General features: G+C 51.2%; 1 protein-coding gene across 2 annotated transcripts; it reads right to left on the reverse strand.

The window, feature by feature from the left end:
- Positions 1–515: 515 nt before the first annotated feature.
- RUFY4 (RUN and FYVE domain containing 4) lies at positions 516–22,311 on the reverse strand. Of its 2 annotated transcripts, XM_011932290.1 has the most exons (14): positions 22,211–22,286; positions 21,943–22,119; positions 21,734–21,811; positions 20,643–20,794; positions 20,420–20,526; positions 19,154–19,279; positions 18,772–18,878; positions 18,290–18,433; positions 17,791–17,860; positions 15,925–16,572; positions 15,153–15,259; positions 7,260–7,406; positions 1,743–1,853; positions 966–1,153 (listed from the first exon to the last, which is right to left on the reverse strand). In XM_011932290.1, the coding sequence occupies exons 4-14, from the start codon at positions 20,686–20,688 to the stop codon at positions 1,051–1,053; spliced, it is 1,716 nt and encodes a 571-aa protein (XP_011787680.1). In that variant the 5' UTR covers positions 20,689–20,794; positions 21,734–21,811; positions 21,943–22,119; positions 22,211–22,286; the 3' UTR covers positions 966–1,050. The 2 variants fall into 2 exon arrangements, with proteins under 2 accessions (XP_011787679.1, XP_011787680.1); XM_011932289.1 differs by having other exon boundaries at positions 516–1,153; positions 21,943–22,311.
- Between the last annotated feature and the right edge of the window lie 4,032 nt (positions 22,312–26,343).

Below are 26,343 nucleotides of genomic sequence, written 5' to 3' on the forward strand. Positions count from 1 at the left end.
AAAAAAAAAGTTAAACATAATGACCCATTCACGTCATTCCTAGGAATTTATGTAAAAGAAACAAGTGTATGTCTACACAAGAGAAACATAAGACAAACAAGTGTACGTCAGCAGACTCACGTGAATCTTATTTGTAATAGCCCCAAGTTGGAAACAACTCAGATGTCCATCCACAAGTGAATGCAGAGACAAACTGTGGCATATCCATACGGTGGAATACCACTCAACAATAAAATATGTTCCCGATATATGTAGCAACAAGCAGGAATCTCAACATCATGAAGCTGAGCAGAAGGCAGGCAATAAAGAGGGTGTACTGTATGATTTCACTTACATAAAATTCTAGAAAATGTACATTAGCCTGTGGTGACTGAAAGCAGATCAGTGTTTGCCTAGGTATGGAGGGAAAGAAAGGGAGGGAGGCCACAGAGGGGCACAAGGAAACTTTGGGGTGGATAGATATGTTTATGAAGATGGTTCACTGGCGTTTACTAAAATCAAAACTCATCAAATTGTACACTCTGTCATGTTTATCATGCGTCAGTAGTACTTCAATAAAGCTGTTAAACATAAAAAGAAACACAGCAATACAAACACAGATCCCTGAAGCTGACTCCAGACAAGAAGCTGTGGGAGAGCCCAAGACAGTGCAGGCTTCACTTCTAGTGAATCAGGAAGGGTGGGCACCGGCGCTGGGTGAGTGGGGAGTGTGGAGGAGAAATGTCAGGGCTGCTGGTGTCTTATCTACAGTCATGGATTTGCTGATCCCAGAGAGACTTTAGAGAGGATGGGGCCCGACTCCTAACATTAGAGAAGAAGCCCTGAGCACTGAGGGCTTCGCCAAAGTCACCTGGCTCCTTGTGGTAGCTGCAGGGCTGGAACCAATCCCCACACCCTACTCTGTCCACAGAAGCGCTGGTGCCTTAGATCTCCAGTGTCCAGAATTCGGACTGGACAAACAAGAGGGCTGGGAAGAGCTACAGGCAGGGAGTGGATTGAGTGGGATGGGCAAGCGGGTGGGAGGCCAGTCGTGGGCTGGTCTGGTCTTGGTCAGGTGACCTGGACTTCTTCTTCCTGGGCACAGGGTGGGCAGCAGCGGTCTCTCTTCTTGTAATCTGCAGAGCAAGCATGGCAGAGCAGGCCTCCGCAGAGCCTGGAAGGCAGAGGCAGGGAAGCCTGAGGTGGCCTCTGCAGCTGGCACTTCCTCAAGTGGGCACTGAGGTCATGGAGTTCCAGCATCTTCAGGTCCACCTGAGACATCTGTTTCTCATCTCCCAGTGGAATGCCCTTGGTCTGTCTCAAGAGGTCTCCCCTCTCCTGAAGGGTGTCCTGATGCCCGACCCCTCCAGAGCCTCCACCTTCACATGGCAGCTTCTCCTGGTGGCTCACTTTCCTCTCTCCCAAGGCTGGTCCTAGCACTGTGCTCACAGACGAAGGACGGGGAGCAGCTTACACTGTACAGACGCTCCCTTCCAGATGAGAGGCCCATTTCTTGGTCAGTTCTTGGACGGGGACCCAATCCTGCCACCCGGACCCCACTCCTTATCTGACCCTTCTGCTCTTCTCCTTCATGGCTCTGCTTAGTGTTGGAAGTCAGATGTGGTAGAATGAGTGGCCAGCTGTAAGTGGCCTTTTATAAACACCCAGTTGCTGTGTCCCTCCCTTCCCTGGGGTGGGTGGGGGCTGTCAGCTGGTGGAAACTGGGCTGTCCCAGAGGGAGGAATCTGTGCCCTTCCCTTTACCTGCATGGATACCGCCGGGACAATCGGCCAAAGATCTTGCTACAGGCCACACAGCACCCAGGGGCCAAGGAAGAAAGATGCTGGAGCCTCTGCCACAGGCGGTCCTTCTCTCTGATGTGGGATGAAGGTGGAGAGACATAGACAGAGACAGAGATCAAAAGACAGAAATGGGAAATGACTCAGACAGAGAGACAGAGAGGAACAGAGGGAATCACACAGACAGGAAGAGAGAGACAGGGTGATGGAGGGAATCACATGGACACACACAGAAATAAAAAGAGATTCAGAGACAGGGACAGAAACAAGAGCAGAGACGCAGAAAGACAGAGACACAGCAATGGAGGGGGATACAAAGATGGACAGAGAAAGATGGTTACTCAGAGAGACAGGGGCAGAGTGAAGGAGAAAGAGGGAGAGAGAGACAAAGAGAGAGAGTGAAAGAGAGAGAGAGAGAGAGAAAGCCAGAGGATTGGAGAGAGACAGAGAGTGACAGAGAAGTTGAGAGATAAATAGAGGGAGACACACATAGAGAAAGAGACAAAGAGACAGAGAAAATGGAGACAGAGGGGAAGAGACAGATATGGAGACAGATGGAGAGATAGAGAAAGAGACACAGGGGCCAGAGAAAGACAGAGAGGAATGAAGAGACGGTGAGAGACACATACAAGAGATCAGAATGCGTCTGACACCCGGCCTCCTCTTCGCCCAAAATAACCTTGACTCATGATTTAAGGACCCATTATTTAAGCACAAAGGAGTGCTCCCTGATCACAGAGCCCCCTGGGGTTTCTTGTAATATGCTCCTTTATCTCCTTCTTTGTTTACCAATAGAGAACATTCTCTATAGAGCTTCCTCCTTTGATATCAGAGGATTTAGCTTATATATTACTGTCCTCACTAACTCACCATCCTCACATAGTTATATTCCTACTTTTAGTTCGCCTATTGGCTACTATAGTAATTTTTTTTTTTTTTTGAGACAGAGTCTTTCTCTGTCACCTAGGCTAGAGTGCTGTGGCATGATTTTGGCTAACTGCAACCTCCGCCTCCTGGGTTCAAGGGATTCTCCTGCCTTAACCTCCCAAGTAGCTGGGATTACAGGCATGTGCCACCATGCCTCGCTAGTTTTTGTATTTTTAGTAGAGATGGGGTTTCAGCATGTTGGCCAGGCTGGTCTCAAACTCCTGACCTCAGCCTTGGACTTCCAAAGTGCTGAGATGACAGGCATGAGCCACCGTGCCCAAGCTACCATTGTAATTTTTACAGAATGTACTCACATATTTATTTCTTCATCTACTAACTATAGGTAGTATCCTTATGACTCCTGTTCTGTAATATGATGATGCCAGCATCTCTTCCTTTCAACTCACCTCTTTCCTCCACCTTCTAACTTGCCATCTTTTCTCACAGCATCCAAAATGGTAGCCACTACCCCACATGTGGCTATTTATATTTAATTTAATTAAAATATTAATACATAAAATAAAAATTTTAGTTCCTTAGTTGCACCGGCTCAATATTTCAAGTGCTTTATCTCTACATGTGACTACCAGCTACCATACTGGACAGCATAAATGTACAACCTTTATAGAACATTCTATTGGATTCTATTCTATACACAATATTGTTAAAGTGGTAGCATTTATGTTCTGTTTCTATAATTACATAATTGCTTTCTGTGCTTTGCTTTTAAGTTGATTATAACATTGAAAAAAATTAATGAATAATATTTACATTATTAGATAATATATATACATATTTCTTTCCAACGAGCTAAGATACCCTCTATAACACTTTCCTTCTTGGAAGGCTTTTGGTTTTCTGGGAGTTTTTAATTGCCTTTCTTTTTTCCTTGCATTACTTGCCTTTAACATATTATTTTCCTCCCAATTCTTCATCATTTCAGGTGTTCTCTTGATTCCCTTTCTCCCCAGATACCTTCCTCCTGTGTCCTTGGTCCTTCTGCTACATCTAGACTGATTGCTCCCTGGGCTTGCTGCCCATTTGTCATCTTGGGAATTCCCTTTTCTTCTCTCCTAGGCTAAAGCAATTTTTTTTTCCCTGAATTCCACATCTTCTCCTTTCTTGGCTTACTTCCTTGTTTTTCTGGAGCACATCCTCAACTAACTTCCTATGAAAGGCTATGTGGGAGGTAAATTTTCTGAAATCTGTCTATGTGAAAAGGTCTTTACTCCACCACCTCCCCCACTTCACTTATGGTTTGTCTGGAAACAAGATTCTAGGGCAAAAGTCAGTTTTTCTCAGAACTTAAAAAGAATTGCACCATAGACTGTTTACATGGTTGGATTCTACTTCTTTTATAGGTGATCTGTCTCTTTTTCTGACAATCTTAGGACATTCTCCTTATCTGTTTTACTGAAATTTCATAATGATGTATCTGTGGGCTTTGTTTTGTTTTTCAATTCTTTGCTCAGTGAAATATTCAAATCTGAAGATCTGTGTCCATCAGAGCTGGGGAATTCTCTCACATCTTAATTTTTGCTATGTTTCATTTGTTTCTCTCCTCACAGTTAGAAAGGACATTGGAATTCAGAGACTGATTATCTGTATGTTTAATTATTTCTCTCCTGACTCCCATCTCTCTATGCTTTTTACTCTACTTTCTAAGAGGCTGCCTCATCTTTCTCTTCTAATCATTTTAGTGAATTGAGAAAAATTCAGTGATCATAATTTTAATTTAATTTTTAATTTCCAAGAATGTTTCTTATCTTTTTACAGATGCTTTTTATAGCATCCTGTTTCATGGAAGATGGATCTTTTTCCTTTGTTTATCTTCATCTCTTCCCTTTATGTTCTAGACTCTGCTCAAATATCTAGGGATCCTTGGTTGTCATTTTATGTGTAAGAAAGAGGCAATAAAAGCTGTTTAGAGCTCTGAATAGTGGACAGGAATGGTTGACTAGTGGCTTCCCTTTAGTGGGGACTGGGCAGGGAGCTACCTGCTACAACCAGACACCCAAATGTCAGGACAAACTAGTCTTTTATTTGGGGCATTTAAATTCCTTTAGCGAAGGATCTTTTGGTCCTTTGCTTGGGAGATGGCCCCTTAGTGCTGGATATTCTGCATGTGGGGAGGCAGGCAGAAGGCAGCAGGTATGGACTGTTCTTTCTAATGACTTTATCTCTCATCTCACTTCTGCCATCTGTGGCTCTGGGATCTCTGCATCCTACAAAAAACTTGGGCTTCACACAGTATCCACTTCTCCATCCATTTTCCAGTTTCTGGAAATTAGTTGAAATCACTCCTCTGTGGTTAGCTCCTCCACTTTTCTCTCCGTTTTAAGTTTTAGTCTTTTATAGTCATTTTAGAGAAATTTCAGGATGGAGAATAGATAAGATGTGGGCAGTCTACCATCCTGAAGCAGAAGTCAACCTTGGGGGCAATTTTTTTTTCCTTTTTCTTTTCGTTTTTTGCTTAGGGTCATATTTTCCATAAGCTTCTGCCAGGGACATTGTATTACATTGTTTAATGTTTCCTGCCTGAGAACCTGTGATTAATCACCTTTGCACTGGGAAGCTAGTGCTGATGAACTAGTATATTTTCTTTGGATGGGAAGTGAGATTTAGTCACTCTGTCTTTCCCTTTTTGATCCTGCTACCAGTATGCTCAGTGCTGAGTTCTAACGCTAACCCTAATCCCAACACTTTGGGGATATATACTTTTTGTTTTCTATTACATGTTCCATTTAATTTTCTTTCTTTTTTTTTTTTGAGATGGAATTTCACTCTTGTCGCTCAGGCTGGAGTGCAGTGGCATGATCTCGGCTCACTGCAACCTCCGCCTCCCGGGTTCAAGTGATTCTCCTGCCTCAGCCTCCCGAGTAGCTGGGATTACAGGCCTGTGACACCACACCTGGCTAATTTTTTTGTATTTTTAGTAGAGATGGGGTTTCACCATGTTGGCCAGGCTGGTCTCAAACTCCTGATCTCAGGTCATCCACTGCCTTGCCCTCCTAAAGTGCTGGGATTACAGGCCTGTGAGCCACTGCACCCGGCCATGTTCCATTTAATTTTCTAGTTTTCTTTAACAATCACGTATATATGTCTTTTATTGTTGGCTATCTTATATTATTTCATGAGGTCAATACTTCACTTTTTATATCTCTCTTCCTCCCAATTGACAGTAAATCCTTTGGAGGAACTATTCCTTAAATTATTGTTTGTCCTTTCCAAGTTGATGTCTCCTTTTTCTCACCCTTAATACCATTTGGATATTGTGTAAGAGGATTTAGTTCTAAATGACCCCTCACCTGAAATCCTAGCACTTTGGGAGGCCAAGCTGGGTGGATCGATTGAGGTCAGGAGTTCAAGACCAGCCTGACCAACATGGTGAAATCCTGTCTCTACCAAAATACAAAAATTAGCCCGGCGTGGTGGCACGCACCTGTAGTCCCAGCTACTTGGAAGGCTGAGGCAGGAGAATCACTTGAATAGGGGAGGTAGAGGTTGCAGTGAGCCGAGATGGCGCCACTGCACTCCAGCCTGGATGACAGAGCGAGACTCTGTTAAAAAAAAAAAAAAAAAAAGACCCCTTAGCAACCTTCCAATTTTAATGGAACCTGAGTCCACTGGTCTCCTGTTTCCTGAACTGTATGAGAGGATAACATATGTATGTGAACTCTCTTTCTACCCAACTAAAGGGCAGGAATTATGCTTTCCGCATCTTCCCCATCTCTCAGTGAGCTTAGTGGTTTGGAGCTGACCCTGGTGAGCCCAGCCACTGGAACCTAGGACAGCTGACCCAGGGCAGGTCCACAGGCCCAGGGTCTGAGGAAGTCCCGTGGGCAGGTAGGTGTAGGACACGTGATCACCTCTGGGTTCTCCCTGGTGTCTTTTTCCTCCTTCTCCCAATTCCTTCTCAACCCATGGTTCTTTTCTCCTCCCTAACCTCAGTAGGTGTGTGTATGTGGGGGTGGGTCTGGGTGGTAGTGTGCATTATTGTCAGGGGACTCTATACAATTAATATGCTATGTGTCCTAGGTGACCAAGTCTGCCTTTTTTTTTTTAAATGGAGTCTCGCTCTGTCCCCCAGGCTGGAGTGCAGTGGTGTGATCTTGGCTCACTGCAACTTCTGCCTTCCGGGTTCAAGTGATTCTCTTGCCTCAACCTCCCAAGTAGCTGGGACTACAGGCACGTGCCACCATGCCCGGCTAATTTTTGTATTTTTAGTATAGATGTGGTTTCACTACATTGGCCAGATTGGTCTTGAACACCTGACCTCATGATCCGCCCACCTTGGCCTTCCAAAGTACTGGGATTACAGGTGTGAGCCACTGCACCTGGCCAAGTCTGTCTTACTTCTGACCCTCAGTTTCCTTTTCTGTAAAATGGGGATAACAGCAGGGAGTGGCTAAAAGAAACAGAAGAGTTAGCATATATAAAAGTTCTAGAACCCTGCTTGGGAGCTGTGAGTGGAGTAGAATTTTCATGCTCTGGACTCCACATCCCTTACCGTTTCCCCATCTGTCTCCCCTTTCCCACTGTCCCCGTCCTTACTGGATCAGTTCCAACACCCGCCTCTTCATGGCCTGGACCAAGTCCCGCTGCCCTCCAAGCTCCTCCTGGTACACGGCATCCCTCCTCTCAGCCTCCTGTTGCTTCTGCTCCAGCTGTGCCTGCAGCTTGGCTCTCTCTTCCTGACACCTGGGTACAGAAGGAAGACTAAGTTCTCAGGGGGCAAAACTCAGCCTTTGTGCCTGAGCTAGGCTGGGCCTCTGCCACACAGGGAGCCCATGGGAGACACTGGTGATGTCCCCGGCAGCTGAAGTCCACACACATACACACACACACAACAATACACACCACACCACACACGAAATGCACACACATAATACAATATAACACAAGAGACATAACACCCAACAGAACACCTATATACAATACACACAACACACACAACCCCCACACATTGTAACACACATAATACTACACACAACACATACACACAATGCATATACACAACACAATAACAACACACAATATAACACATACACACAACTCAACATATACCCAACACAACACAAATGCAGCCCATACACATAACAGCATTCACACAAAAACACAACACATACACACAACACAAAACACAATACAACACACATAATGCACTCACACAATGCCACACATAACAACAGATACAACACCCAACAGAACACATACACACAACACACACAACATATACACGCAAGACAATACACACAACACAACAACCCCTACATATCATAACACACACAATACAACACACAGCACACACAGAACACTCCCTACATTTTATAACACACACAGTACAACACACGGCACACACACAACACATATAGACAATGCAACACATACACAACACACAGTATAACACATACACACAACTCAATACATGCACAACACACACGTAACCCATACACATAACACAACACACAAACACAACATATATGCACAACACAAAACACACAGTACAACACATACTACACAGCATACACAGACACAGCACACTACATACACGTTCCTAATGCACACGTAATGACACATTGTACACACCACACAATCACACAACACAATGCACATGCATAACATGCACACACAACACAACACACAACACACGCAATACAACACAGCATATACACAACACACAGCACACACATCTACAACACAACACACACCCTAATACACACAAAGTATAACAGAACACATACACACAACACAGAAGACACACAATGCTACACGCATATAATTTATACATATAATACAACACATACACCACAACACACCACATATCACAACATACATAACGCACACACTATACAATACACACAACACAACACATATATAATGCACACACCACACACATAAACAGAACACAAACAACACAACATATAAACACACACTTGCACAACACACAACAGACATCCATAATGCACACAACACAACATGCACACAATGTGTGTGCGTTTACACACATACATACAAGGCACACACCACACACTGAACTGCACACTGTGTTGCCTGACACCTACGAACGGAGTCCTCACCAACTATTCAGTGAAATGAAAACAGGGCCCTGCCCTGAGTGTTCCTTTAGAGGGAGGGGATGAGCCAACATTTCCTCCTGGCGGCCTTGTTTTCAAACATTTGCAGTTAAAATGTAACTTTCTTGAAAGGTGTGTTCACTATCATGGCAGCTCTCTGGAGGGAAGGCAGATGCCTGGGAACCCAGGCTGGATGGTCGGTGCCCAGCTGGAAATAATTGTGTGTGGAAGGGGAACAGTGAAGGATTTAGGGTGATTTTTTGCTTTAAAATATTTTTTAAAAAGTTATGTTACATTGTCTTTTCAATTAAAAAGTAATAGTAGGCCGGGCGCGGTGGCTCAAGCCCATAATCCCAGCACTTTGGGAGGCTGAGACAGGCGGATCACGAGGTCAGGAGATCGAGACCATCCTGGCTAACACGGTGAAACCCCGTCTCTACTAAAAAATAAAAAAAACTAGCCGGGCGAGATGGCGGGTGCCTGTAGTCCCAGCTACTTGGGAGGCTGAGGCAGGAGAATGGCGTGAACCCGGGAGGCGGAGCTTGCAGTGAGCTGAGATCCGGCCACAGCACTCCAGCCTGGGCGGCAGAGCGAGACTCCGTCTCAAAAAAAAAAAAAAAAAAAAAAAAAAAAAAAAAAAAAAAAAAAAAAAAAAAGTAATAGTAAAAATATGGCTTTCCTAAATTTGTTTTAGTTTTGGGCTTGGTAGCATCTCAGTTCCACTCTTGGTTTTTCTTTTTGTCTGTAGTGGTTTTCTGAAAAGTTCCAAGAAGACCGCTGGACTGGAAATAAAAAAGACCTGGCCCCAGGGCCCAGCCTCTGGCTCAGTTGGGAGGCCCCTGGCTCAGCTGGGAGGGCGTTGCAATGGCAGATGGCATGGGTGAGAGTCCCGGTGCTCAGGATGCATGTACGTGTCTGTGCCGGTGTGTGTCCTGGGGCTTCAGCGTGTTTGAGTGGAAGAGGCTTGCAAGAGGCTTGACAATGAATTGAACATGCAATTTTAAAACACCTCCTTTTAGCATGTTGCGGGGAAGAAAGTTGGGTGGGCCATGACATCAAACTGTTAGCAGCCCAGCCACTGACATTCCAGAGTTCAGTCACTGCAACCCCAAGAGCGTTCTGGTGCTCAGGCACGGAGCAGGGCCATGTTTTTAATTTTAATGAACATTCTAGTCTTTTGGCACCTCATTTCTTAGCTGCTGACTTTAACGTTCCCGAGCCAGTTTACTTGCCCTGTGATCCTGGGCCCTTAATGTGATCACCGTGGTGTTTGCATATGTCTCTTGGGTGGGAAAGAACACTTACTTAGCACCTACTGTGTGCCAAGGGATGTTTAGGTGCCAGGAATAAAGCAGAGCCTATGGATCTTATAGTGTTTGCGGCAGGGGTAAAATAAATGATAGACTCGTAAAATAACTAAACTAAGTGCTACGACAGAGACAAAGGAGAGGCTAAGACAGAGACGAGGGAGGGCTCTTGGAGAGGCTCCTCAGACGAGGTGAAATGGAAGCTGAACTAGAAGATGAAAAATCAGCAACGCAGAGCCAGGCATGGGCACATGCAAAGGTCTGCAAGTTGGAAAGAGCTGAGCTTGTTTGAGGAACTGAAAGACGAATGATTCTGGGCTGCCACAAAGGGCAGTGGGGGGCTGGGAAGGCAGGAGAGGAGTGGGGAGGTGGGCAGGACCTGAGCTGTCTGCCAGCGGCCCAGGAAAAGTGGATGTTAATCTCAGTGAAATGGGGAGCCCTGAAGTATTTTCATCAGGGAGTGATGGATACTTCTAGCACATGAGGGGACATGGAATGAATTAGTTTACTGAGCACTTACTATATGCCAGGCCCAAGCTTAGTGTTTTATAGTCCCATTCATTTAGTTTTCACAATTTTAAGAGACAGATAATATAATCCTCATTTTACAAGAGAGAAGAGTAGAACCTCAGAGAGGGGGTGACACTTGCCCAGGGTAACACAGCTTGATGAGTGGAGGGAGCAGAAATCTGGACACAGGCCAGCCCAGATCAAAACTCTTTTGCCTCCCTACACCTTCATCCAGGTAAAGCCCTGATCACCAGTGATTCCTGGCACCAGTGCCAAGTGGGCAGCAGGTGGGAGGGAGGGAGGGAAGGATGCTGATGGAGGCTGGCAGGCCTTAAAGGAGCTCAGTGCTGCTGTGCAGGGGTTGGGGGGACATGTGACATCTGCCTAGTTCCCCATCCTGAGGACCTCTTCAGCTGATGCTTGTCCTAATTTCTTTTGCTCAAGGTCTTACTCCCAGCACAGAGGACACCCACCTGCTTGGAAAGATTGCCTCGCGAGCATCCGAGCTGGGAGGAGGAACTTTAGCCACCCCACCGTCTCCTTTTGCAAATCAGGGACCTGAGGCCCAGAGAGGGCAGGCCACTGTCCCCAGGGGCCCACAGCCAGAAAGCTGTGAGGTGGGTGTTGGAAGCTCCATGTCTCAGCCCAAAGTCCATTTTCACAGCCCCATGGGCCTGCCCTGGGCCTGCTGCCTTCGGGTTGGCTGTGGCTCACCTCTGCCCCCAGTCTGTGCTCTGCGTGGGACTTCTACCACCCTTCCACTGTCCTCCATACCACAGCCTGAGTGAGCCTTTAAATACAGAAGTCAGACGGAGAAACGTCCCTGCTCTAAACCCTGCCCCAGCCTCTGGTAGCACGAACAAGAATTCCAGCGCCTCCCTCTGTCTTTGAGGACCCTGGCTCCGACTCTGCCCCTCTCTCCTCTGCTCAGCCATACTCCGTATGCATTTGGCCTGCCTGTCCACAAACGCATGTTTTCTGGCCATTCCTCTGGCCGCAGCACTTCTCACTAATATTTGAACAGTCCAATCTCTCATGTGGTTGTGGCTTCTGCTCAAACGTCACCTCAGAGAGGACTTCCTGGCCCCCAGTCTGACTGACTATCCTGTCTTTGTCCGTGCCCTTCCCTGCCTTTGTTTTTTTCCCTAACATCTATCCAATGGCCATTGGACTGCTATCTGTTTACCTGCCTGCCATTGGATTGCTATCTGTTTACCTGTACCAGGTCTTCTAGAGCAGGCTGGGCCAGTTTTGTTCACCACACCTGCTCAAGGCCGCTGTGGAAGCATAACAAATGTCCATGGAATGAATGGGTCCCTCGGCACTTCTATTCCCTGTGTTGAGGAACTCATCGCCAGCTTGATGCCCATGGGCTCCTTTCTTGGGAGTGAGCTTTGTCCTTAGCTCCCTGGGTCCCAGGCATCAGGGTAGCACATCCTCTTCTGAGCCTCAGGGTCAGCTTTACTCACCATCCTTACTCTGAGGACTCCAGGATCGATCTCCCAGCCCGAACTTCCCTCCTGAGTTCCACACTCAGCTGCTTGTCCAGCGGTCCCTGTCTAACATGTCCAACAGGTGTCTCAAACATAACATGTTCAAAACCAAGCTCTGACTTTCCCCACAAACCTGCCCTCCCACAGCCTGCACACTTCAGTTAACGGTGACTAGCTTTCCAGCTGATCATGTCGAAAAGCTCAGAGTCATTCTCAACTTCTGTCTTTCTTTTAGACCGCATATCCAATCCCTCAGGAAGTTCTACTTCACACTTCATCCAAAGCCCAGCAGCTTCTTCTCCTTGCTCCATGCTGCCAGCCCAGTCTGAGCACCCCCACTCTCCCCTACGTGGTAGGTTCCTCACTGGACTCTCTGTGTTCAGCTTGCCTGCTAATAGGCCAACTCCAAGGAGCCTTTAAAACACACATGAAGCCGGGTACCGTGGCTCATACCTGTAATCTCTACACTTTGGGAGGCCAAGGTGGGTGGATCACCTGAAGTCAGGAGTTTGAGACCAGCCTGGCCAACATGACAAAACCCCATCTCTACTAAAAATACAAAAAAATTAGCTGGCTATGGCTGCAGGCATCTGTAATCCCAGCTACTCAGGAGGTTGAGGCAGGAGAATCACTTGAACCCAGGAGGCGGAGGTTGTGGTGAGCCGAGATGGCATCACTGCACTCCAGCCTAGGCAGCAGGAGCGAAACTCTGTCTCTAAAACAAAAACAAAAACAAAAACAAAACCACAAAACCACCAACAACAAAAAACATGTCAGCCTCTGACAGGCTGATCTGTAGAGGAAGTGGACTGGTGTTGCCTAGAGCCGGGAAAGGAATGAGGAGTGGCTGCTAACGGGTACAGGGTTTCTCCTTGGGGAGATGGAAATGTTCTGAAATTGATTGAGGTGGTGGATGCATAACTCTTGAATATACTAAAAACCATCTAACTGTTAAGTATTTGAAAAAGCATATAAACATCTTTTTGACATTAAACAAAGTCAAGTCCCTCTCCTGCTCTGAGCCCTCAGTGGCTCCCATCTTCCTCTGAGTCAAAGTCAAGGCCCTTCCCATGCCTCGCAGGCTCTCTCTAACCTGCCTCCTTGGCTCACCTGACCTTTTCCCACATCCTCTCCCTCCTTCACTCTACTGGGGCCCGGAACGGCCTCCTTGATGTTCCTAGAAGCTGCCCTGCCCGTCCCCCATCAGGGCCTTTGTTTTTGCTGTCCCCGCAGCCTGGAACATTCTACCAAATAGTCAAAGGGCTCGATCCTCACTTCCTTCAGGTCTTCAGATCAATGTCACCCTTTCAGGAAGGTCTTCCCTGGACATGTTACCTTATTAAAATGTAAAAACCACACCAACACGTCCCGTTCCTCTTGTCTACTTTATGTCTTCTTCTTATAACTTATTCCAATCTGACATCCTAGGTACTTCACTTGCTAATCACATTTATTGCTTCACCCACTAGAATGCGAGCTCCATGAAGGCAGGTGTTTGGCCTGTTTTGTCTGTGAGAGGATTTCCCGTACCTAGGACAGGCCTGGCTCAGAGTGGGTGCACAGAGTGTTTGTGGAATGACTAAATGATGAGTGACAGGTGGCCGGAGCACTGTGGTCTGTGAGACAGGGCCCCCCCCAGCAAAGGGAGCAGCCAGGGCCAGGCCATCTCTCTACAACCTCCCAGCTGCTCCTCCTAGCTTGTCTTGGTCCCTTGAAGACTCTCGTGTGGGCAGAACCCCCATGTTCATTTGGGCCCTGAATCATGGAAACCTTTGCTGACCACACTGTGGGCTCAGCTGAGTGTGGAGTGGGAGGAGCCAGAGGGACCCTTTTGGGTTGATTTCTGGGCTCCTGGGCCTCTCTCCCCTGCAAAGCAGAGAGTCAGCAGGCTTCCCAGTGATTCAGGCTGAATCACAGCTACTTAGGCCCTGCTGGAGTCTGACTGGTGTCTGTTGGACCTGGGGCAGGTGTTAGCCATGTGGGAGGGAGAGACAGGGGCAGGTGGGCAGACCGAGGCACCTGGAGACCACAGGAGAGAGACACAGAGAGGCTGATTCAGGCCATGGAAGATCTCTGCAGGGAGAAGAGACTTTAAAAAATAAATTATGGGCTGGGTGTGCTGGCTCATGCCTATAACCCTAGCACTTTGGAAGGCTGAAGCTTGAGCCTAGGAATCTGAGACCAGTCTGTGCCATGTAGTAAGACCTCATCTCTACAAAAAGAGAGAGAGAGAGAAACTGAGACCTGAGAGACCGAGGACTGAGGGGCATGGTAGAGACAGACAACGTGCTGTGGGCCCCTGAGGTCAATGTGATGATGGAAGATGAAGACACTGGATGGTGAGAGACACTGAGCAAGAGAAACGGAGAGACTGAAGTGCAGGCACCTGACATGCTGCCTGAGCTGGGTGTCTGAGCCCACTGATTCTGGAGTCAGCTGCAGGCCTTGAATCTCAGCTCCCCTGCTAACTAGCCAATGGTGGGTGAATTGTGCAGCATCTTTGAGCCTCAGCTTCCTCCTCCATAAATGGGGGTTCTATAGAACTCATCTCATAAGGGTGTTACGCAGAAGCACCTATAGCAGGGCCCGGGACATAGTAAATGCTCAGTAAATGATAGCTATGATTATGAGAGGGTGAGAGGTGGCGTAACAGGAAGAAGCAAATGAGACACAAAGAAACCAAGTAAAAGAGGGAGACAGAAAGAGATGGGGGAAAGAAGGCCAGTGGAGTAGGGAGGCAGAGGGTGGAAAAGAGAGAGGAGCTGCCTAGAGGAGGCAGCAGAGGGAGGCAGGGGTGAGGGTGGGAGGGAAGCAGGCCAGGAGGTGGGGCCTCTCCTGGAGCTGCTCTGGGAGGCCTATGAGAAAGGGATGCACAGGGGAGGGAGGGTGGAGCCCTGGGATCAGGAGCAATGCCCTGCAGGCCTCAGATCCCAAAGGTGTGCCCAGCCCAGGACCTGGTGCACAGGAGATTCTCACAAGACCTCATTGACTTGACTGTGATTGACAGCAGGACTCAGGGAGCACCTTCCAGTGCCCTGTGCTGTGGGTTGCCAAGGTTACCTGCCGAGCTGCTCCTGAAGTGCCTGCAGCTCCCCGTCCTGCTTCCTCAGCAGCTGCTCCTGGTGCTGGGCCTGCTCCTCGGCCTTCCGGAGCCCAAGTCTGAGGCTCTGGTGAGTGGAAGGAGGGGAGGAGGAGGCTGAAGGAGAAGGACAGAGTCCCCAGCACCGGGGCTGACCTGAACAACATTCCCGAGAGATCCCAGGCCATGCCCGGGCAGGGCTGGGGACAGTGCTGGGAGCTCTGATGCCTGACTCTGTCTTAGGCCTTGCTTCTGAGTGAGACTGGGCCACTCTTTCTTCCTTCACTGAAGGGTGGAAGTTATAAACTCAGAAACTTGCAAGTTCCTGGCTTGGTGACAATCTTGAGTGACCTCCAGGAGAAGCATCTACCACAGGAGCAACTAGGTGGGCTCTGCAACAGTAGAACTTAGATTTGGGGACGAGACCTACCATCATGAGGATATGGAACTGGAGAGGAAGTACTGCCTGGAAGAACTGCTGGGAAGGGATCTCAAACTCCAATGCCTACTAGGGCTGGGCAAGAAGTATTGCCGAATAAAGTGGGTCTAGTGTGAGGCAATAGGGAGATGTGGGGACGGTGGTGACCTGAAGAATGCATGGCTTTCAAAGGCATTCCCAAATAATAATCCTGAGTGGGCCAATAAAAATTGATCCATGGGAGGGAATGGTCCCAGGCTACCATTTCAGACCCTCATCTGTGGGCCAGGTCAGAGAGGGGAGAATAACCAGGTATGGAGCTCAACTGTTCTCACCTTGATCTCGTCCTGCGGGAACACCTCGGCTTGCTCCTCCCTTCTGGCCACAAGAGTAACTTCTGTTTGCACTTGTGGATTCTCCACGGTAGAGTCTTCCTTTGTTGTGACTCCCTGAAGGACCCAGGGCTCCCCCAGGATGCTAGAGTCCTCTGATCCCTGCCTGCTCCCCGATACTGTTCCCGCTATGGTCCCTCTGGGGCTGGGCATCAGCAGCCTCTGGACATGACTCCACTCTGGTTCCTTTTCATGAGTCTCCTCTGTTGTTCTCTGACCCTCTGCACCCAGCAGAACCCCTGTGCCCTCAGCCTCCATCCCTATCACCTCCTTCTGAGTACCCATAGCCCCCTTCCCCTGTCCCTGGGTGCTGGGTGTTGAGTTCCCCAGGAACATCTCAATCCATGGGGTTCCTTCCTCCTGGTCCAGTTGAAGCTCCTCCTCTTCTGGTTCCCACATACTCTGGGGGTACCTCTGTCTCCTGGAATTTCCCCCCTTCTTTTCCAAAAAGAAAGGAAGATGCCTTTGTTGCTGGGACCTGGGCAGCCCTGCCAACTGCTGTCCACTGGGTGCATCTTGCAGACAGACAGCTTGACTGATGTGTGAGTCCTCAATCTGGACATTTTCGGGCCCTCCATATGCAGCTGGGATCTGTGGAGAGGACCCCAAACCAGTCATCCCTCTCAGCACCAATTCACTGACCTGGTGCATGGGAGAGGCCACAGCGCTGATCTAATGGGCTTGCTAAATAGATAGGCACCAGGTCCTCTCACTGGAAACTTTGATTTATCAAACCCCAAATCTGACTTTTAGCAACACCCAGGTGATCTGAGCGCTATGCTTTGGTCTGGTGAGGGACAGCAGTACATCTTGATGTCTTTTCTCCCTTTCCCCTGTCTGCATCCTCTCCTTCCTGCACCTGGGTCTTGGGTATTGATCTGGCTCCCCCTAAGTTCCACCCACCCCTTTCCTTTAATCCTTCCTCCTGAACTATACTTCATGTTTCAGTTTTTTCATCTGCAAAATGGGGATGATAATATCCGGTTTTAGGGTTGTGATGAAATCTTGACTAGACCAACACTCAGCTAAGAGCAACCTCTCAAGAAGCCTTCTCTGTGCTCCCATGTTCCTCTGTTCATTTCTGTGTCACTTACACTGAACTCGTATATTGCAATGCTTTTCTTTATGATCTATCTCCACGAAGAGACCCTGAACTTCTCAGACCAGAGAACTAATGGTATCTGTATCCAGTGCCTGGAAGCTGGTGGGGGTGCAAAATATGCTTGTGGGATGGTGATAACAACAATGAAGGTGACCTCACGGTGCCATGAGGGGAGTGTGTAGCCAGCAGCCCTGTGCAGTGCTGGATGTGAGTTGTCTCAGTTCATCCTCACAATATCCCTATGGGGCAGGACAAGAAACTTGTTCAAGAACCATAGTTTGTAAGGGGTGGGGCTGGAATTCGACCAGGCAACCTGGGTCTTTAGTCGCTTCTTGAACTGAACTGAGTTGTTTGTCTATTGTCCAGTGCAGGGGACTCAGCAGAGGGCATCTCTCATCTGTTTCCTGAGGCTTTCAGTGCCCGCCCCCCTTGGAACTTTCTCCTCCTCTGGGCCCAGTGGCTCTGGCAGAGGGTGCTTAGAGTTCCCTTTCTCTCCCAGTGTCCCCACCCCAGGAATAGGAGCCCTCTCCTCCTCTGCAGCTCCCCAGTCCCCTGCTCCACACACTGGCCTCTTGCTCTGTCTGTCCAGTTGGGTCAGGGCTCTCTGTACACTCAGAGGGGGAAGCTCAGTTACTACTCAAACTGGGCACGCCAAGGAGATGGGGAAGAGGCAACTCAGAGTGAAGTCAGGGCAGAGGCAGAGGCACCTTCTTTGGGGTATCTTTGGTTTTTCTGGGTCTCCTTCCCTGGGTTTGGGTGGAACTGGAGCAGCATGACCTGAAAGTGAAAGAGGCAGGGGGACCCTGGGCCTCTCTTCGGTGGTGGGCTTGGCCCTCAGATGGAGGGTATCCCCTCTTTCCACTCGCCCATTCATCCCATGACAGTTCCTCCTTCCTGCCCACCCACCCTCATGCATCCCATCCTGCATTCATCCGTACTTTCCCTCCGAGCATCCTGCTATCCATTCATCCTCCAGCCCACCACCTCAACCACCCAGGAAGTCGTTAGTGAGTGCATATTCTAGGCTGCGTTATGCCATGAATTTGCACTGGGAACATCGAAGGCTAGAAGGATCCAAAGTCATGGAGCAAAAGGAGGCAGAGACAGATGGGGCTGGAGGCTGAGGGCTTGGGGCTTGCCTGGGACCCTTGGTGGCCATGGGATCAGGTGTCAAAAGAAACTTCCCTCCTGGCCGCACCCACTCACTCTGAGAACATGGGCCAGGCTCCATCCAGGTCTGGCTGCTGGAGGTCCAATTCGAAGGCCACCCCATTGAGAGCATACAGAGAGTCCAGGATGTCTTCTTGGCGTTCTGGGCAGAGCAGAGGGCTCCGGGGTCCATACCATTCCCTGTGTTAACAGTGATCAGAACCTTTGGCCTTTGACCCTGGGGCTGTTTCCCTCGACCCCAACCACCCCCAACCCAGCTCAACCTCAACACCGTCACAAGGCTGGTCCCCAGGCAGAGTTGTGGCCCTTCAGGAGCAGGAGGCCTAAGAACCCTGATGCTGCCAGGACTCCTGGGTTCCAACCTCCCTCTGCCTTTTTTCCCTTAATTTTTCCTTCATGACTCTCATTGTAATGGTCCTTGATAGAAAGCCATCCATGGGGGGTAAAGGAGGGCTCTTTTACAAAGGAGGGAAAGTGGCTTAGATGGCACTGGCAGGAGGATGTCCCAGCAGCCCCACCTGGTGAGCTCTGGGTTCAGGAGGCAGAGCTGCAGGGCCTCAGCCAGCTGCCCACGGGCCAGGCAGAAGCGGATGAAGGCACGGCCTTTCCCCAGAGGGGTCTTCAACTGCAGAGTGCACAGGGGCAGAAGGGGGGGTGGTATTAGGACGGAGGGTGCCCAGGAAACACGGAGGGGACTGGAAGTGCTGGGCATTGGGAAGGGTGTGGGGGGACCTGAGGCCATGGGGGGAAAAGGGTGTCTGGAGGGGTGCTGCGGGCAGGGTTTAGGAGACATGCGGAGCAAGTAAGTGGTCTCTGGTCGGTAGAGCAGGATGTGGGAGAAGGAGCAGGCCTATGTCCACCCCCACCCTGTCAGCCTTCTCGCTGCCTGGCCCTGGATACCTTGTCCTGGGAACGGACAAAGCGGATTGGCTCCATGTCCCCCTGCTGCCGTCGTAGGGCAGTGCAGAGAAAGTCCCAGTAATCCTTCCGAGGCCCCAGGAAGCTCTTCTGCTCTTTCTGGTCAAACTAGAACCAAAATGAGGCAAACAAACTGTAGAAATGCTTCCTCCTAGAACACACCCTGCATTCTAGCGTGCTGAGGGGACACCTGCTGGAAGAGAGGGCTCCTGCAGACACACCCGGCATCCGGACTGAGCCCTGTCCTTACTGGCTGTGTGACCATGAGCAAGGTGTTTGACCTCCCTGAGCCTCAGTGTTCTCATTCATTCATTCATTCATTCATTCAGAGGCCCTTATTGAGCACTGACTATGTTCCAGGCCCTGTTCTGTGTTCTGGGGATACAGCTATGAACAAACTGACTTCATGGAGCTTACATCTTGATAGGGGAGTTAAGACAACAAACAGATGAGATAAGTAAAGCATCAAGTATATTAGATAGTGATGACTGCTATGGAGAAAAAAATAAAGCAGGAAAGAGAATAGAAAATGTGGTGGGTGTATGTGTGGTGCGTGGTGTGTGTGGCAGGTGTGTTGAAAATCTAGGGTGTCCAGAAAAGACTTCTAGCTTGAAGGAGCTGAGAAAGTGTGCTGTGCATTCCAGTGGAAGAGCATTTTAGGTAGAGGGGAGAGCACGTGCAAAGGCCCCGAGGCAGGAGCATGCCTGGTGTGTTCCAGGAAGATCCAAGAGGCCGGGGGAGCCGGAGTGCAGCAGATGAGTGGCAGGCTGGCAAGAGATGAAGTCAGAGAAGTAGGAAGGTGTGTGTTGGGGTGTTGGAGGGTGGACATCAAGCAACTCAGAGGGTGAGAGTGAGGACTGTACAAAGCCAGGTATATAGAGGCCAAAGCCTGACACATAGCAAGTGTTCAATAAAAGCTGGTGCTGGTCATAGTTGGGGCTCTGAGTAGCAGCAGGAAGGGCCAGTCCTAGGACATCCATGCCTCTGAAGCTTTAAACAGTGGGGGCTACCCCCAGGTCTGGGTCCCGCCCCAAGGCCCGGGTCCCTTCCAGCCCCACTTTGCCTCACCTCGCTTCTCAGGCTGCAGTGACAGCCTCCAAGAGTGAGGTTAGGTGTCAGGAGGGAGAGGGAAATGGCACAGTGCATGCTAAGGAATGGGACTGTGGCTCCTCCCTTGTTTTCTAGGAATGTCCTGCCAGTTGTCTGGGTCTGGGGAGAAGGGTGGGGAAGGGGAGGAGAAGGTCCCACCTGTAGCAGCAGCTCCAGGCAGCCACAGAGTCTGTACAGCTCGGCACTGGTGTCCGTCACTGGCCCCTGCCCATCCCCACAGCCCTGGAGGATGGCAGAGACGGCAGCTGCAGGGAGGATGGCAGGCGTCAGGTATCGAGTAGCGAGGTCGCCGAGGGAGGGGCTCCCAGACCCTGACTTCTCCCGCGACTCAGTCCCAGAACATCTCTCAGGACACCCTCACCTCTTAGGTCTTTGGTGATCTTGAGGATGGTCGCCTCTTCTGCCATGGCTACTTGAAAATGATGTGATTCCTTCCGACTTGGACTGTGAGCCCAGGAAGGACCCTCAGCCTCACTGTCCGGCTCTCTCCTTACATAAAGCAGTACGCAGAGACTACAGAGGGGAAGTGACTTATCTCGGGTGACATAGCAACTTACCTAGTGGGGGGAAAAATCCCAGCTCTGTCTTGTAGGCCAGTGTGTGAAGATGATGGTGTGGTCTCCACCGATTGAGCAGTACCTGGGTGACATTGTACTAACACTTGATGCCCTTGCCCCAGTCAATCCCCACATCATCCTGGAAGTTATTAACTCTATTTTAGACCAGGACAAACAGGGGGTTGGAGAGGGTAAGTCTTTTATTCAACATCACAGAGGTACCCAGGATTTGAACTCAAGTCTGTGTGCCCATAGGGCCTGTGTTGTGGGTCCTGACTTGGTGTAAGTGACCCCGTGAGCGCTCATGCTATGTAGACACTAGGCTGGGGGTGTCCCCTCCTTCTCCATGGGGTGCCCTCAGCCTTGCCCGGGTACTCATCCTCCTCGAGACACCCACTCATTGTTTCCTGGGCCCCAGCTGAGTGGAAAATGTGTGTTGTTTGAGGAGAGGGTGCAGAAGTAAAGTGCGGCCCCAGGGCTGGGGCTGAGCAGATGCTGTGTGTGTGTGCGGAGCAGGGCGCCTGGTTTTAATACTGCCTTTCCCTCCAGGGGGATCTCATCCTCTTCTCCTCCCGATGGGTCCTGAGGCCCAGAGAGGGACACTGTGGCCCCGACAGCTGGTGGCCTTATTCTGAGATCCTAGAGTCAAGACCAGGTATGGAGTGGAAAACCCAGGTGTCCTGCCTCCCAGGCTGCGGCTGCTGGAGTTTGGGGTAGGGGGGCGGTGGTACAGCAGTGGGACACAGTGGAGGGGAGGGGAGAGGGAAACGGAGGTAAATGAGGGAGGTGGGTGGGACATGGGATTTAGGGAGGATGGGGTCAGGAGTCCAGAGACCTGGGTCTCCATCCTGGCCTGGCTACGCACTCACTGTGTGATCTCGGGCAAGTCACTCACCTTCCTTGAGCCTCAGTTTCCCCACCTGTAGACCAAGGATTGGACTGATGGTCTCGGCAGCCTCTTCCAGCCCAGATCCTGTGTGAAATCCATGAACGGCTCCATGTGTCTCCTCCTCTCCCTCATCTCTGCCATGCATTTATCTTCCCTGGCTCCTGGTATCACTCCCCTTCTATCCCCGTAAGTTCCAGGGTTTCCCTGCTACTCACCCAGGAGAGCCTGGCTGGCTGGGGCACGAGAGCGCGGCTCTGCTGCCTGAGTCTCTCCCTAGTGACGGTGCCTTGCAGAGCTGTGCCAGGATTTACAGCGTGGGAAGAAGTGACTCAGTCTCAGCCCAGCAGCCTGGAGGGGGAACCTGGCTCACAGCGGTGGGGGAACCGAAGACGCTGCAGGGAAGAAGTGGTAGAGGCAGGATCCAGAAGTGGTAGTGTACTGGGGCAGAATGGTGAGATGGGAAATGAGTCCTCTCAAGCCAGCCTGGGGTAGAGTCACCTGTTGGCCAAATGGGGGCTGATCCATTGTGGTTAGTGGGACTGCTGCTAGTTTCCTTTTCGTTTTCAGCACTTGCTCCTGCTTTTCTTCCTTCTCGCCACTAGGGGGCAGAGGGAGGCCGTGGAGTTCCGCAGCTGCTGTTCCTGTGGTTGTCTCTTCCGTGTTGTTTGGTTGGGTTGTGAGGCGGCGCTCCAGGGTGGGGAGGTTCCCACCACGCTCCTCCTTCCTCTCGCCACTTCACTGAGCTGAGCGGTCCCCGTGAGTGCTGGTCACCAGTGCCGACCCCCTAGTCCTGATCCCATTCCCGAAAGGATGGATGTGAGACCACTAATGAGATCCTGTCTTCAGCAATGGGCCAGGCGGGTTTCCCACGTGGGCTGGGGCCTCCCATCCTCGCTGTGCTCTGCCTCCTTGAGGCTGGGGTCTTTCCATGCCGGGTCCTCGTTTCTCCAGGCTGGGCTGCCCCAGAGGCTAGTATCGGGGAAGCAGAGCAGGGGCCTGGGAGGACGGCTGTTTTCACAAACCCCAGGAACCGCATCTAAAAACCAGCACAAGGGATGCCCCAGAGTTTCTGCCCTGGGCTCGGTCCTGCACCTATATCCCCCATGCGGAGGCTGCGTCCCCACTCCGTCCCTCATCTCTGCCTCTTCCTCATTGTCTCCCTTTATCTTCTCCCTGTCCCTCTGTCATGTTCTTGGTGTGTTTCTCACCCTGCCCCCCAAGTCAGACTGTCTGAAGTTCCTGTCCCGAAGACTCCACCACTGCCACCCTCTCTTCTCCCCTCCCTGAGGTCGGCTTCATCACTGGCTGTGTCCGGGACCGGTATTGCAGACCCTCATCAGACCCCACAATGGGGGCTCCTGTCGCTGCTGGCCGTAAAAGCAGGGACTGTGTCCGGGCCAGACTGGGGGCGTTGCTACTCCCCTGCCAATGTCGCAGGCGCTCGGGGCTGAGCTGTCGCAAGGGCTGGGGGCGGGCCGGCTCCTGGGGCTCCCGCGTCTCCGCCCCTGCCCGCCGGGCGCCAGGCCCGATGGGCTGCACTGTGAGCCTGGTGTGCTGGGAAGAGCTGCGACCCGGGCCACCCTGCGGTCCCCAGCCTTCGGGAAGTCCCTGGGCCTCAGCGCGGGCTGAGTGCTGGGACCCTCGGGATTTGGCCTGTGCAGAGAGAAGGCAGCTACTGCTTCAGGTCGGGGCTGCAGGAATGGGTGAGGGAGGATGCCCCGAGTCGGGAGCTGGCGGTTGGCAGAGCCCAGGGCACCTGACACAGGTAAGAAGCCAACCCAGGACAGTGCTAGTCTACTTGGGAAGTGTGGGAAGGCAGGTGGACCCAGGGGGAGGCAGGACCAGGACCGGGTGAAGGGTCCTCCAGTTGGGTGGAGGGCTGCCCTGGGTCTCTTGTGCCCTTGGGAAAAGGCTGATATAGGACCTGACCCCTAGAAGGGCAAATAGCTTGGGTGAGGCTGGTTTAGGAGTCATCCAAGAGGGGCAGGCCTGGAGTGCTGGGGTAAGGTAGGGAAAGGGTTAATCTTCCTTGAGCTGGGCCAAAGGGCAGCTCTGGCGGTGTCCCTTGAATTAGAGGGCTCTGGAGTTAGGAGGGTGGGGGCCACTGGAGCAGGAACTGCCCCAGGATGGTGGGGACAGCCGGCCTCTCACCCCTGCCTTCTCTGGGCTGGGTAAGTCTCGGAGACGAGCAAGTGGGGAGCTGACCTGGCAGTGGGGACAGGTCTGAGCTGGGAGGCAGGTGTCTGTTCTGGAGGAGGTGTCTGCCAGGGAACCACTAGGCCTGGTATAGGTGTGGTGCTGGTTTCTCCCCGGGAGAGTAGGAGGAGGTGTTTGGGGTCACCAGGGATGGGTGACTCCTCTCTAGGTCCCTGTGACCTCAGGACTCACTGTTGGCGGGTCTTCTTTCTTCACCCCGTGTCCCTGCCTCCCCACCTCCCGCACAGCCACCTTTGACATGGGGCGGGTGCCTGTTGGGCCAGGTGAAGATGGCAGGGACAGGGACAGGCAGTGGGGCTGAGATGGAGGGAGGAGCCGGGCTCTGGAGGTGGATGATCAAGGGGAGAAGGAGGGGAGGGTGTGTGTGCCACTGTGTGACAGTGGCAGGGACAGGGATGGGGATGAGTGTGTCTGTCTGCATCAGATGAGCTGGTTTCTGAGAGGCCTCTTGGGAGAGCCTGGAGCTGGCCTGTGACTCCCTCCCTCCTCTATCTTTGGGGATCAAGCTCCATCCCAGCTGCTGTGCCCTGACTCTGGCTCCAGTGGGGGTTGCTGCTGCTCGGGGCTCCCCGCTTCAGGGGCTTAGGGAAGAGCAGCCTGCACCCATCACCTGGGCCCTCACTAGAGGAGGGGTGATACCCTCGTTCTTGGGGTGGATAAACATCTCCTGGGTGCTGATCCCCTCAGGACCCAGGGCTCAGTGGCTACCCAGACATCTGGGCTGCCTGCCAGGGCACTCCTAATGCCAGTCCTGCTGCAGACACACCCCCCATTCCTGCCCCAGGCCCTGCCATAGGCCCAGTGTCTCTCCCTGAACCACAGCCTGAGCTCCTGCTGCCTGTGTCCACACCCAGCCTCGCTGTTCTCCTGTCCCCTCAGCACACCCCTCTCCTACCCAGGCCACATCGCCCCCTTCCCCTGTCATGCTGCCTCCTCCTCCACAAGCAGGCTGTCCTCCTCCTTCTCCTGGACTGCCTTGTCCCCCATCCCCCATTGCCCACTCCTCTTTCTCCCCTGGCCAGCATTTGGCTCCTGCTCCTCTCCTTGGCTTCGAGAGGGTGCATGCCTTGGCTCTTAGGCTTCCGAGTCCAGCTCTGGGTTGTCAGTGCCTGCAGCTGTGGGCTCTGCCCCTCCCAGGTGGCCTCTCTAGGTCCCACAACTGCCCTGCACCCTGAGCCCTCCTATGGTCCCACATGTCAGCCTCAGGAGCAAGAGGCTGGGCTTGGCACCCTCCTGAGCCCTCCCGCCAAGCCTTCTGGGTGCCAAGGGGCCTGGTGGGCATCTCCGGGTGCCAGTCATGCCTCCTTGCTCTCTGCTGTATCCCAGGACAAGTGGGTGCTTGTGGATGGGGCGGGAGCAGTGGGGAGGAGACTCCGGGCTGTTGTTGCCTCTTCTGTTCTACAGTCAGCTCTTCTGGGCTCTGCTTCTTTCAGCCGGGAGACCCACTGAGGTTAGAAGTTCTCCTGGGGCCTGGTCCTGCAGCCTCCCCTGCATTCCTGTTGTGCGACCTGCACCCCTTTTGGAAGTTCTAGGATCTGGCCTGACTCCCTCCTCCATGAGTTGGATGACCTCCTCTTCCTCTCTCTCTTGTTATGTAGCATCAGAGACCCCAGAGCTGAAAAGGATCTTAGTGCTTTGAGTCTTTTGAGGACACAGATCCCTTTGAGAATCTGATGTAACCTATGGGTGCTCTTGCTAGGGAGAGTGCACACACACACACACACACACACTCATACACACAGGCACACTCACACACTCATGCAAGACACATTCATACACACAGACACGCTCACACACACCACACACACACTCATACACTCACACACAGACATGCTCTCACACTCATGCACACAGACACACACACTTATACACACAGGCACACAGATATGCTCTCACACACATTCATACACAGACACGCTCACACACAGCACACACACTCTCACACTTATACACACTCACACAGACACACGCACAACACACACACTCTCACACTCACACACAGACATGCTCACACACATTCATACACACAGACACGCTCACACACACTCATACACACACAGGCACACTCACACAAAGACACTCATACACACACAGACACACTCAACACATACACACTCATACACACACACAGACATGCTCACACACACATTCATACACACAGACATGCTCACACACATACACACTCACACTCATACACTCCTACACACAGTTCACACACACGCTCACATATGCTCACACATATGCTCACACACTCATACACATGCTCACACACACACTCATACACACACGCTTACACACAGTCTCACACACTGACACACAGACACACAGACACAGCCACTGTGCAAACATACACAATGTCATATATTTCTTCAAGCCCCACTATAGCCCTGATTTATCCA

This window comes from Colobus angolensis, unplaced genomic scaffold (assembly GCF_000951035.1).
Source record: "Colobus angolensis palliatus isolate OR3802 unplaced genomic scaffold, Cang.pa_1.0 Scaffold95, whole genome shotgun sequence".
NCBI classification, from domain to species: Eukaryota; Metazoa; Chordata; class Mammalia; order Primates; family Cercopithecidae; genus Colobus; species Colobus angolensis.